Source organism: Dermacentor albipictus, chromosome 5 (assembly GCF_038994185.2).
Source record: "Dermacentor albipictus isolate Rhodes 1998 colony chromosome 5, USDA_Dalb.pri_finalv2, whole genome shotgun sequence".
NCBI classification, from domain to species: Eukaryota; Metazoa; Arthropoda; class Arachnida; order Ixodida; family Ixodidae; genus Dermacentor; species Dermacentor albipictus.
The window spans coordinates 165,576,361-165,589,869 of record NC_091825.1 but is presented as its reverse complement, the minus strand read 5'-3'; the positions used below and the strand labels follow the sequence as shown (position 1 = coordinate 165,589,869).

The following is a 13,509-nucleotide window of genomic DNA, read 5'->3' as shown; positions in this document are numbered from 1 at the left end:
GGACAGAACCGAGGTAATGTTGTTTGCTTTTGCTTGGAGCTACTCAGATTATTTTTTGCACTCCACCCATATAATAGGTCTTCATTATTTAACTTGTCAAATATTGTAATTAGATGAAAAGTGTCAAGGACACAATTGTAGATGAACATGAAAAACTCCTGATACAGCTTACTGTTGCTCAATGCGTGCTACATAAAAGTGTTTTGCCGAGCGTGAACGAAGCCTGGCAGCCAAAGAAAAGTATTCATTTTAAAGCCTCATCTGTTTACTAAGGTTCGATGACAGGTTTGCTGCGGTCATCCACAGAACGTCAGCCATAGCGCACAGCCATGGCGTGAATGATGATCAGAGCAGCACGCACGCACGCACGCATGCGCCTGTGGACACACATACGCGCACTCGCATGCACCGTCCATAGTAGGCGAGATGATAGGTGTCAAAAGCACGTTTCAGGTCGCGCAGGCATCTTAGCATCAGCAAACCTTTGTTAGCGCGCGAGCTCTGTGCCAGGCTCCTTTCGCGTGATCGCTTGCATACACTATATGTGAAAGTACACGAATGCACTTGTCTCATTTCAGATGGATCTTCGGCAATACGGGATGCCAGGCGTACGCTTTCATCGGCTTCTTCTTCGGCTCGGCTCATATTGGAACCCTCACTCTTCTAGCGCTGGATCGCTACCTGGCCACCTGCCGCATTGGCTTTCGTGCGTGTCGTTTTGGGTTTTTTTTTCGAGTGTGTACTTAGCAGCTTTAGTTCCAGACTCATGCAAAGTAGCGCTATCGTCAGTGCAAGTGTGCTACGTGCTTTTGTGCTGCGACGAGCAGTATTATTTGACCGAGGATAAAAAAGTTAAATGGGATTTTCTTTTTAGCTTGACAGTTTCTCACATATCTAATATGCTCATTTCGCGTTGTCTCCTATGAGGCATCTGAAGATCCCACGTAACTGAGCTCGTTCCTACAACAACTGTCTCACATCTGGAAAAAAAGAAAGTGAGACTCGAGACAAAACTAAAAATTTTTGTTACCGAGCTTCCAGCAGCAGAGGGGTTCAGAAGTATTATTTAGCCAAATTTTTATTACCTTTTAATTATTAATCTTTTGGGGCATGCTGTCATTTCGAAATTGAAGTCAGTCAGTAGACAACAAAGTACAAATTTTTGCACCCTTCAGGGTGTTGAATTGTCGCGTGGCTAGCCTCCTTACTTTAAAGCTGTCGAAACTTACTGTACACGACAGTGCTGTTAAAGTCAACTCCGGTGATTTTTTGACCATATCAAGGTAATAAAATATTTAGGTTCCTGAGATCACCCTGTCACGCATCTGGTAGTAGAATTCTTTCGCAAACTCGAAAATAATTTTAAATAAGCAAACAAGCGCAATAACGAAACCGAAACCTGACTAAACAGCCGAGCGAACCTCTTCGTGTGACGTCACGGGTGTCTCCACCGGGGAAGGTGTGCCGGTCTCGCCCGTTGGCAGTGAAGAGCAGACACTCGGCAGAATCCTGACTGCGCCGGATCTTCCGGTGACAATGTCAGGGGCACCAGCTCTTCAGATATGTCAAATATGGTTAGGTGTGATTCTGACGAATTTGATAGCCACGAATCGTCGTGCGCATTCGACCCGCCACCACAACACCCAGCGCCCATGCGCTACATATCGTGCTGCAACATGAAGACAAAGGGTCCCCCAAAGCACTGATTTTTTACGTGCTGCTTGCTATTTTAGGTGTTTTACCCCTTCTCACGAAAACGCTTCCCATGCTCACTGTAAGATGTGGAGCACGATTTTTCGCATTTGTATCTCGCAAAAACGCCGCTAACTGTCCAAAGTACCGAATGCTACATCTGTTTATATCCATCGGAAAGTGCAGTGACCACCCGCCGTTCGTTTGAGATATAATACTAGCCGCTCATTCTTGACGTGAAATAATGTCAGAACATATCAAAACAGGCAGATTTTGTGCATGTAAGCAGCGTTGCATCACTCCGAATCGCGCTGATCTGAGCCACCACGCACCTTCGTAAACAGCGAGCAGGAGACCGTAGTAGCGGAACGTCATGCGGCCTACTTATCCTTCTTCCTATCTCTTCATGCACACAATTTGTTCTGTAAAAAGGACATAAATGAGGACTTTGCGCGCGTGATCGTTCATTTAGAGAACGCGTAGTTTTCTTGCAGAAACGCCGATGCCAATCTAGAAACCGTTGGCAGCTGAACGAGGCGGTTGTTTACGCTGCTGTATCGAAGGGGCCTACGCTCACTGCCCATTTGGGATACGAGGCAAGCAGTGCAGCTCGCAAACTCTATAATGATTCGGCATGACAATACGTAAAAATACACGCATCTTCGTATCGCATTTAAATTAAGGAAGTACCGGTGAGTGCGGCGGGCAGCATTCTGTTGGAAACGGCAACGTATCGATGTCGATACTGCCCCGTGTCGTGGCTTCTCGCATTTTGTGTGTAGACTGTACGAAATGAGGAATGGTTTATTTCAAATCCGTATGGGCAAAACTGAACCACAGAAGTAGTTTTCTTCATCGTGATCGCTTAGTTAGCTTCAGGTTAGTCCCCCAGGTCCGCCAGCAGCAGACGCATGAACTACGCGACTGTGGTATATTGACTTAACCTCGGCTGAACGCAATCGGCATAGCCTCAAACTGTGTGTACGGATGGCGAGGGCTGAAGTTCGTGCAGCCAACAAGGCAACTTGCCACACCCCGTAACTTGCCCGTCCACGGGGAACGCAAATTCTCGTGACTGCAACTTCTCACGCAAAGCACTAGCTCACCATCGTCGACTCCTCCACGCTCTCGTCGCTGTCGTCTGCATGATCCCGGCACGCTCTGAGTGGGACTACCCTGGCGTCATACTCAGTATTGCCTGTAACTGAGGTAAGGTATAGGTAAGGTACAGGGTGTTCGAGGCAATTTATTAAATTAATTTGTAAAGAATATGTGCAACTCTCAAACCTTGTTTTTTGAGGACATGAGGGGCGTTTGCAGAGGAACCTACCCAGCGAATTTCATCAACATCCGTTGACATCGAAAAATCGCCGGAGTTGCCCTTTAAACTACATCTGCCATGAGTGAAGCCATAGCTGAAAACTGAGTGCAAACTGGGACCATCTCGTTCCCTGAAACATCTGACACGAGGTTTTGAGTGTGATAACGATGGATGCTTATTTTCTATGCCGTTTTCGTACCATCTGTTCCCCGTTTCATGTAGTTTTGGCATCGTCGTGTTTGCGTTCCGCAAAGAAGTAAAAAACGTAAGCTTAATTAACCTCCCATCAACAATTTGACCTTACCCACCAGCACTCATCAGGGCGCAAGAACATTTTGCTGGTAAGGCATCACATTTTGCTATAACGTAACATTAGAAACGAAATTATATTGCAGTTCGAGCTGACATGTTCCTGTATTGTTAAAATATCTAGCACTCAAAAGTGTTAACTCGAACAGCAATTCATTTAATGGTGCACATTTAACGGCAAACAGCTGTTATACCTAAAGTTTATAGCAAAGGTTTTGCTTTGGAGTACTTCCAAATTTTCACTTCTGCAATAACAACATTCCCCTTAAGTTCAATAATCATCTTGCTGATTAATAAAATAAAACGCGAGTGTAGGGCACTAGCCCCTTTGGCGCAAGCAGCAGTGTTCTACACGTAAATAGACTACATGAGTCGCTCAGCCAAATCAGACAATGAAACTTGCCCGCCACTGTTACCTAGCTTGGTCAGATATAAAACAACTGTCATTCCTCAAATCCCCTATATTAATTAATTTTTGGCAATCTTTTCAGAGATGCGCGCTATATTAAAACAACCTTTCTGACAATTATGCCTAAATGTTTATCCCGTATAGAAGGCTTCTGTGTAAACTTAAGTATAGCACTCCTGTGTACTAACAATGCTTAGGTTAATGACTGTTAAAGTTTATTTCAGCTACAGCTGCCCATTTTAACTATATGTTTTCACAAACCGAAAAAATCGGCGTCCATTCCACACTGTGAAAGTGGATCTACATACGGTGAAGCTGTTGCGTTAGACGACGTTATGACAAGCACCACCACCACAAGCGACAAACATCACACACGCACGCACGTGCGCGGAACCTGCAGCATACAAACTGATTCTTCTAGGCCCTCTGCCCAGAGCAAGTGCTTTATTGAACTAACTGAACTTTTCAAAGCAACTTGCGTCAGAAAATTTGCAAAGTTAGACTTGTACACAAGCTGCAGATATGATATCTTCAGATTGTAATTCGAATATGCGTGAAAATTTAATTATGTTACGTGGACACTCAAATGCAAAGTGCTTTTCCAGGTGCCGTTTGAGTTCTCTCTGAGTGGCCGTGGCCGCTAGGTGGCGGTGATGTTTTTGGGTGAGCACAGAACTACTCCACGAAAAATCCCAACCAACTATAGGCTAACAGCTTCGCTGTAAAAAAAATATACAGCAGCAAGTAACCTATATCTTGTGGCGATTGTGCCAGATTGTAACGGAATATCGTGAGGCCGACCCCAGTCCTTTAACCCAGTACGTGAGCAAGCGTCTTCAGGAGAACATTTTTGCGTTGTCGTTTTTTATAGTGGCAATTGACCATCGAATCGTGCATTTTAAGGCAGATTTTTGCTCAATGTCAACACTAAAAACGTCGCTGCCTTACAAGTCAGGCAGCGTAGCCTTGATTGGGCAGTTCGACACGTCACTGTCGACGCGACTCTCTAAATCTTGGTGATAGCAGTGAATCTCCCTTGCAAAAGGCAAAAGCTGCAACAAGAGCAATGTCTGTGCTATAAAAAAAAAACAGTCGTGCTGAGGCCAGAGAGGACTAAACTTTAATTATGTTTTACTTGAAATTGTGTTTTTTTTTCTAGTGCTTCTTTTCACTTGTTGTTAATGATCCGTTATGAAAACATAGCGGTGGTCCCGGTTGTAAAACAACTCTGAACATTAGCGCTGCAGTGAAACAAAGGAGAGCATTTTGTGGCCGCTACTTTTGCGTCTGATACAATAGATCCACGAGATTTTGGCGAGTGCACTCAAAGCGAGCGCCTTTGGCTGAAGGTTCGAATTAAAAATTGCCTAAATAGCACGAAAAGCTTCTCTTTAAGTTAGTAGACTGCATAGCGACGCTTTAATTCTGTTTGATTTCATTTATTTACTCTCAAGGCCGTACAGACATTACACAGAGGAGTGGCAATAGAAAAAGAAAAAAAAATTGCTAATGAGGCAGCACATGGTCACAGATAGCCGACTTGAACACAGCATGATCTGTGATAGTGACGATGGATGCGGGAAAGCGATTCCAGTCTTGACTTGTTTTCGGGATGAAGGCTTCGAGGTATACATTGCTTTTATACTGAGGCACCCCAACCTTCATTCCATGATCAATAGGGAATGACAAATGGCTCGGTAGCGAAAGAACTGTCATTTTTAGGTCAATATTAGTGTAGTATATTTTATGAAAGAGACATAAGCGGGAAATTCGACGTCTAGTAGAAAGGAGAGGTAGGTCAAGCTTTTGCTTCATGCGAGAAACACTGGCTTAGCGAAAGTAGTTAGAGAGGATAAACCTAAGTGAGCGCTTTTTAACCAATTTTAAGGACTGTGTTAACGAGCTAGTGTACGAGTCCCATATCGGTGAAGCTTACTCGAGTTTAGAACACACGAGTGTTTTAATCCACCGTCAGTTTTCAGCGGAACGGGAGCGAACCTGAAATTCCGCCGAACAAAACAAAAAAAAAACTGTTACCTTTGTTAATAACATGGTGGATATGTTTACGCCATAACAGGTTATTAGTGATAGGGGCGCCTAGATACTTGTACAGGTCGACGAACCGATGAGGGCAACCATTAAGATCATAGCCCTGAGAAATAGACTGCTTAATCTTTCCAAACACCCTCATTGCTTTACATTTATTAATGTTTCGTTTCATAAAAACTTAAGCCATGTATCACACCAACAAGAAATTTTATTTAGGTCAGATTGAAGAACGGGGAAGTCAGACTCATAGGAAATTACGCGGTACAGAACGCAGTCATTTGCAAAGAGCTTTATGTTAGAAGTAACAGAATCAGGCAGGTTAATAATATAAATTAGAAAAAAAGAGGCCCAGGGACTGACCCCTGAGGAACACTGGATGTTACATTGCATGATTTAGAGTCATGATCATTAACAGAAACGTACTGTGTTCTATTCTGCAAGAAACATCCAATCCCCTTAAGCAAGCTACAATAAAGATGGAGTTAAGTTTCAGTAAAAGTAATCGATGTGAGACGGTACCGGAAGCTTTCGTGAAGTCAAGGAAGATGCAGTCAATAATTTAAGCTCTATCTAAAGCGGAAGACAAATAATTAGTCTTCCACTTAATTAATTAATTAAATAATTAGATTGCGCCGGCCTCTCGCCGACTGGCCGGCGCAATCACTCTGGTTTGCTGAGCGAGTGTCGCTACGCGGAGCAGTGGCTTCTGCGAGTTATTCATGCAGCGTGCCTAAGACTGGAAACCCAACACAAACCTTAGCTTTTTCTACCGTGGCTGCTCACATGAATATCACATGAATACCTTTTACGAAAACCGTGCTGCTGTGTCGCAAAAAAACATTGTTAGACTCGAGAAAACAAATCAGGTTGCAGTAGATTATGTGCTCTAATAACTTGCATGGAATAGAAGTTAAGGAGATCGGCCGGTAGTTTAAGGGGTTATGTATATCACTAGGTTTGAGGACTGGAATCACGTTCGCCGTCTTCCAGGGGTCTGGAAGTGTTGAACTCTGCAAAGACCGTATAAAGATATATGACAAGAAAGTAGATGAATACGCTACAGTACTCTTAAGGAATTTGTAATTTATAAACACCTGCCCATGAGGAAAGATTAGCTTATTTAATCAAATTGTTTATGCCATCAAAATCGATCGAAATCGGCTCCATCTCAGGGTATGTAAAGGCACGTGCGGAATAATATAATATATGGGGTTTTACGTGCCGAAACCACTTTCTGATTATGAGGCACGCCGTAGTGGGGGACTCCGGAAATTTTGACCACCTGGGGTTCTTTAACGTGCACCTAAATCTAAGTACACGGGTGTTTTCGCATTTCGCCCCCATCGAAATGCGGCCGCCGTGGCCGGGATTCGATCCCGCGACCTCGTGCTCAGCAGCCTAACACCATAGCCACTGAGCAACCATGGCGGGTGGCACGTGCGGACGGTGAAGTATCTACTAAAGCGTCAGAAAAAAATAGCGAGAATGTGTTGTTAAAAACCGTTGAGCAAAGCTCACGGAGCACAGGAAATCCAACGTCAGTTTTCAGAACAATTTCTTTAGGTTTGCGTACGTTGATAACGTTCCAAAACTTCTTAGGGTTAGTTGTGAGCAGATGAGGTAGCGTTTCAGAAAAAAAGTAATTCTTGGCTGAGTGAATGGCCATGTTATATTCAGATGTGATAGCTACGTGGGCAGCTTTTGCTTTTGTCTCCCCGGACAGCATGAAGCGTCGAAAAATGTGGTTTTTCTTGTTAAGAAGCCGTTTTAAACACAAGTTAAACCAAGGAGCCCTATTGCATGGAGATAATAGGCTAGTCGGAACATATTTTTGAATATACTCAATCAACTGCGAACAGCAGTTACGGGGCATTTCCTCGCGGTCTACAACTATTCAAGCTGCTACACCATAACATTAAAAAACGTTTTCACCCTTTGGGGCTCATCTTGTCCCCCAACAAGTATCGTCGTCAGCCTTCCTTGCATTTCCTTTCTTGAAAACTCTGCGATAGCTACTTTCCTGTCAAGAATGCTATATGTCACGCTGATAACGCCCATGCCGGTTGTGACCTGGAAGTACCGCTCCCGCTTACAGCGTTAAAGAAAGGAAATGCGGGCAAGCTGGATGACGGTTATTGTTCTGGGACGAGAAAAGCCCCAAAGGGTGCAAACTTCTTAAAGAGCGCATCTGCTGCCGGGAGTTTTCGATGAGCACGCGTCCCGTTCCTGGTTGCCGCTTTTCGGGAATCTCCCCTTTCCGCCCTCAGAAAGTCGAGACGAAGACCCCAGCTGCAGCGCTCTATCCTCCGCTTCGAAGACAAGCGTCGTCATTTTTCTCTGGTAGGGTACCGAGTCGGTATAATGTAACTTTCGCGCGATTCTGATAATGTGGGCTGAGTGCCGCACGGATCACTGAAAAAGCGTGAAAAGAAATAGTATTGGAATAAGATTGTAACGTTATTCTTACCCTACATTAATAATGAGCGCCGGCAGGATGCTTTCTCAAGTATAATTTAGGCTGGTTCCTATCCCGCACTCGCCTCACATCGCAAGAATGCTTAGCCCACTCTAAATTGAGCCAGATAATGCATGCAAAATCCGAAAGTACAGAATCTTATATAGCACTCGGAGGCCAGGAGAGGAAACACATCAGTGGCAAGGAAAGGGAGCAGGTTCCGCGGCAATCGTCCACTGCCACTGCCGGTTACTGGCAGACTGCATAGTAGGTGGAAGCTCTCTATGCCCCCCATTGGACGTGTCAGATCGCGTCACAATTACGTCAGGCCTACAATCAGTGCCAGTGCCACCCCCGGCTGTGGATGGCGTAAAAATATTCACCGACGATTACGATACTCCCCGATGCGTAATTTGAGCGCAGTTCTATACGTGTTTTAATTTCGCAATATATTGAGGCAAACAATTTGAGAGAGACATGTAGCAGAGCCGGCAATGGAAAATCTGATCTGCGGGTCAAGCGCGTCGATTTTTATACGGGACTCGTCGAAAGTTCCAGTGTGCTGTCCAGTGGCTGGTGCGGCGTGGCTTCCATAAAATACCATACAATTTGCGACGCGCATAGAATCAGATTAGAAAACAATGCCAAACCATGACAATCGAAACAAGCGTGAACGACGCCAAACCAAGTTATCCAAACAAGGGCGAGCGAAAGCTGACACAAGCAGACGATAGTCCGAAACGAGTGGTTTGGCTGGGACCAGATCCGACTACGCATCGAGCGGTCGGGCGAGTGCGCATGACACCAGTTTCCCGCGTGCACGTCACTGTAGGGGCCGTTCTCATTGGACTCCGCCATTCGCGACTCGCGTCTTTTATCTCATGCTCCGCGTTCGCTCTTTCTTCTTTCGCTGTGCTCGTCGGTCGGTTACACCGCCGACTCCGCCCATGCTCGCCGCACAAACCGGCACCTAAGAGCTGCGCTTTAAAAGTAAATCACAAATACAACAAAAGTGGTGGTGACGTCGCGCGCTTTTTTCGCCTTCCGCCCTCCATTCCCCCCGCGACGGTCTCTTTGTCTCTCTGTCCCTTACCTTATCTTTGCTTAGCAGGCCTCTCGCCGACTGGCCGGCGCAATCACTGTGGTTTGCTGAGCGAGTGTCGCTACGCGGAGCAGTGGCTTCTGCGAGTTATTCATGCAGCGTGCCTACGACTGGAAACCCAACACAAACCTTAGCTTTTAGAGCGCAGCTCTTTGGCGTCCGTTCCTGGGTTTCGCGTCGTCGTCGGCGTTGTCGTCGGCCTCGTAACCAGCTCCGCCCCCCTTTCATCCCCCCAGCGCTAGCAGCGACCGACTGATACCGCTGGATGCCACTGACGCCGCTAGAGAGTCAAGATAACGTGACTGCATAGAACACCGTCGCCGCCATGCAGAAAGAGGAGGAAAGGGTCCCCCCCCCGTTCTTGTGTGGCGGATAGGGTGCTCTTCAGTTGCCGACGCACCGGTTATTTCACGTAGGCCCCGGCACGTCGACGAATACGTGACCACCTTCCCACGGCTAGACATGGTTCTTAGCGCTGCGGAAGCGAGGGTATCATATTGTTTGTGTCGGCATCGGCGGCGTTGTCCCTGAAACCAACTCCGCAGCTGGGGTTGACTCACTACCGGCGTCAGCGGCATCAGTCAGTCGCTGCTATCTCTTCCCTCCTCCCTTTATCGTGTTGTCCGCTTGCTGCGCGCGCTTCTGCCCCCATCGTTTGCCGCTGGGTGTACACGCCGCCCCCCTCCCCCCTCTTCCTGCGAGTCTCCGGTTGTCAAAGCGCCGGCTCGAACTTAATTCCTTTCTTCGCTCCTCCTCCAATGCAACCCCTGTGCGGTGGCAATCAGAGAGCCAGATCGGTGGCGGCGGATCTGTATATGTGCACCGCCCGAGCCGAAATTGCCGCTGCCGTTCGCCCTGTGCGGTGGCAATCAGAGAGCCAGATCGGTGGCGGCGGATCTGTATATGTGCACCGCCCGAGCCGAAATTGCCGCTGCCGTTCGCCACTGCGAAATTATCTGCCAGTTCTTTCTGAGCCATGAGCGAGACGACCGATGGAAATCCTCCGTCTGCTGCTGCTGCTGCTGCTCCCCCACTACTAACACCGATGTTAGTAGTGGGGGACTTTAATGTTGACATAAAGACAAACAGCAATTTCCTAACACTTATGCGGGAGAACATCCCGTTCCTCTCGCTCGTAACGCGTCCCACGGCTGTGGCAACCTCGCGAGGCACTTGTATAGATCTCGTCTTTGAGAATCAAGCATTGGTGTACCAAGTCGAACATATATCAGTCTATTTCTCCGACCACAAAGCTTCCTTCATGACTGTCAAGAACTGTTAGTGGAGTCTTTGTTAAAGGAATACGTGTGAAAAATAAAAAAAAATTCTGTGATAGCGCATACATGTGTTGCTCGATTTCTTTGCCTCAATCTATCGAAAAGGTGAAACAGCTTATTTGCTGCGCTCAAATTTCGCATTAGGAAGTAACGTAATCGTCGGTAATTTTTTTCTACCGTGGCTGCTTAGTGGCTTTCGCGTTACGCTGCTGAGCACGAGCTCCTGGGATAAAATCCCGGCCGCGGCGGCCGCACGCTGATTGGGGAAAAATGCAAGAACCCTCGTGGGCACATTAAAGGAACACCAGGTGGTCGATTATTAATAATTGGGAAACCCCACTGCGGTGGGCTTCATAATCAGATCGTGGTTTTGGCACGTAAAACGCCAGAATCCTGTTGAATGTTTTTAACCTCAGTTTCATTTTTTTAACCTTTTGAACACTCACTAACCGCCCTACACACGCCGCACCGTGTAGCAGGACCTGACATCCTAAGAGCTCGAGCATCTCTGGTTTCACCAACGGCTTCAGTGGCTCCAGGGCATCCCTCTTGATTAGTTTTGGGCGACCTTTTTTTTTGCTCACAATATCGTCAGCGCATTCGGCACCTTTCAGCTTCACCTTTCGACCTTCTCACAACCCTCCCTGTCTCTGGAGTGATGACCTTTTTTTCGGCCTAGGCGTATGGGGGTCAAGTGTCTTCAACGACACGTGTGCATGCATCAAGTAACCTCTCGTAATATGACACAATCGGAAATTGAAAGAAACTGAAATAGTACACAATTGTAGAAATGACAAATGAACACTTCAGTACAACCACCTACCGACTCAGCTCCACATCCCTCCCTTTTCTGTTCCTGCCCCAATTGGTGTGGAATGGCATAATTCACCGGCGATCACTATACTCCGTAACGGAAAATTTGATCGCAGCTCTATACGTGTCTTCATTCCGTGATACATATGCTGGGGCGGACAATACGTCCCGTGTGGCACGTTCAAAACAGAGCGAAGTTTCGCGCGACTTCCTCGCTAATCAGGAGATGACGAGGAGCAGTGCGTGGGTTACGCGTGGGCATGATTCACAGCAGCCGCCGCAGACAGATCTCCGCTCATGCAGCGCTTTGTTTCCATACAGACGACGCGCGCTACTGTGGCACCATCTCATAGCCATCGTCGCCGCAAAGCCCGTCTTTCACCATACTCTCCTCCTCCGTTTTCCTCCTCGCGCTCTCTTCGCTAGCGCCGTATTTTATCTCCCCGCTGCACTCCGCATTCGCTTTCATCCTTCACTGTGCTCGTTCGCTCGGTTAGAGGAACAACGCTGACGCCGACGCTCGCCGCAGGAATTGGTGTCTAAGAGCTGCGCTCTAAAACGACGTCATTCGAGGTAGCGTATGTGTGGTCCTTATATGCCTTTACCCTAGTATGACTTGTCAGCGGCATGTGAAATCTGCTTCTCATTAATGAAATGAACCCTTGTGTAAATGAGAACACGAATTGTTGTAACGTGGGCACGTGTGCCGTAACTTAGCTACGTTGCTCCTTTAAACGACCATTGCAGGATGAACGTATACACGCTTGTTGAAAGTGATGGAAAGGTGACATATCGGTCTTGCTACAGAGTAACATTGTGAAGCCAGGAGACCTCGTCATCACAATCACATGACAATCATTTTGATGAGAAAAATGACAGGAGATGAGTGCAACAATGTCACAGGGTGTATATGGCTCCCTCCGCATGTCGTAATACTATAAAAGTTAGAATTAAATGAATTATATCACTGGCAATCTTTGCCTATGGCTCTTTTTCATTTGGAGGGAACCTTTTAGGCAGCCCTTCATAAAGGCAACTTGTGCGTCTTTTACAGCGATCAATTTATCAGTTTCTCCATTCAAATTAGTTATCATCTGTGCCAATAAAGTTAGGAACAAAAGCTTTGCACACCTTTCTGTAGCCCGGACAAGCCCGGCTCTGCAGGTAGCTGGCGCCGTGCAGCTGCTGCCTCCTTCATTAGCACTTCAGTAGCACTTGCAGAAGCAGATCAACATAAATAAATAATGACCACGCCATACGATGTGCATCCATGTCCATAGAATGGCATGAAGGCCATTTTTTATTCTTGCAGTAACAAACTGCTGTTTCTATTAACATAATTGAGAACACATGTTAATAGGTAGATAATCTTTTACAGCAAATCTGTAGCCTCTCAGTCGTCAGCGTTTTGCGTGTCCTTTCGTGACCAAAAATTATCATCATCAGCAATGGCTCATGCCCCCCAATCAGCAAAAATAAAAAAAGAAGGAGAAAAAGAATGAAGTGGCGTATTCCGCTCGAAATACAGAGGCCACAAGCACTCGTGATAGTGAAGCGAACAGTGCCTACATTCATTTGAATCACGCATACAACGTACAGTACAGCGTACGTTTCAATAAAGAACAAGCTCAAAACAAGCGTCTAACATTAACAATAGTTCATACCCCCGTAAACAAGCAAAACATGTAATCCCTCATACCCCTGCAAGGCAGATGTTACAAGTGCTCAGTAAAGTGAAGCGAATTGTGCAGAAATTCATTGAACTCACCTACAGAACACGCAGAACAGGATACGTTTGAATAAAGAACAAGCTCAAAACGAGCATTCAACTCATCAATAAAGCATTACATACCCCGCTCTCAGAAGTTTTAGGGGTGGTTTTGCAACAACTTCGCTGGACGTACACTTATTTAGGGCCGGGAGGGCGAGTCCATTTTTTATTCATTTTAACAGCAAATGAAAAAGCGGTTTTGCTGTTCAAATTCTAATTTGTGGCAATGAAGTTATGAGGGAAAACTGTGGGCATCCATTCTGTAGCCCGGATGACCTCTCCTCCGGTGAGAGCTCCATGGTGCTCCGTAG

At 46.3% G+C, this 13,509-nt stretch overlaps 1 protein-coding gene across 2 annotated transcripts in view; it reads left to right on the top strand.

Moving 5' to 3' along the window:
* Positions 1–13,509, top strand: part of LOC135917578 (visual pigment-like receptor peropsin) — a 633,033-nt gene that overhangs the window by 401,586 nt on the left and 217,938 nt on the right. For both annotated transcript variants that reach the window (XM_065451130.1, XM_065451131.1), the window contains one exon: positions 579–706. In XM_065451130.1, coding sequence (XP_065307202.1) covers positions 579–706 — 128 coding nt within the window. The remainder of the gene's footprint in view (positions 1–578; positions 707–13,509) is intronic.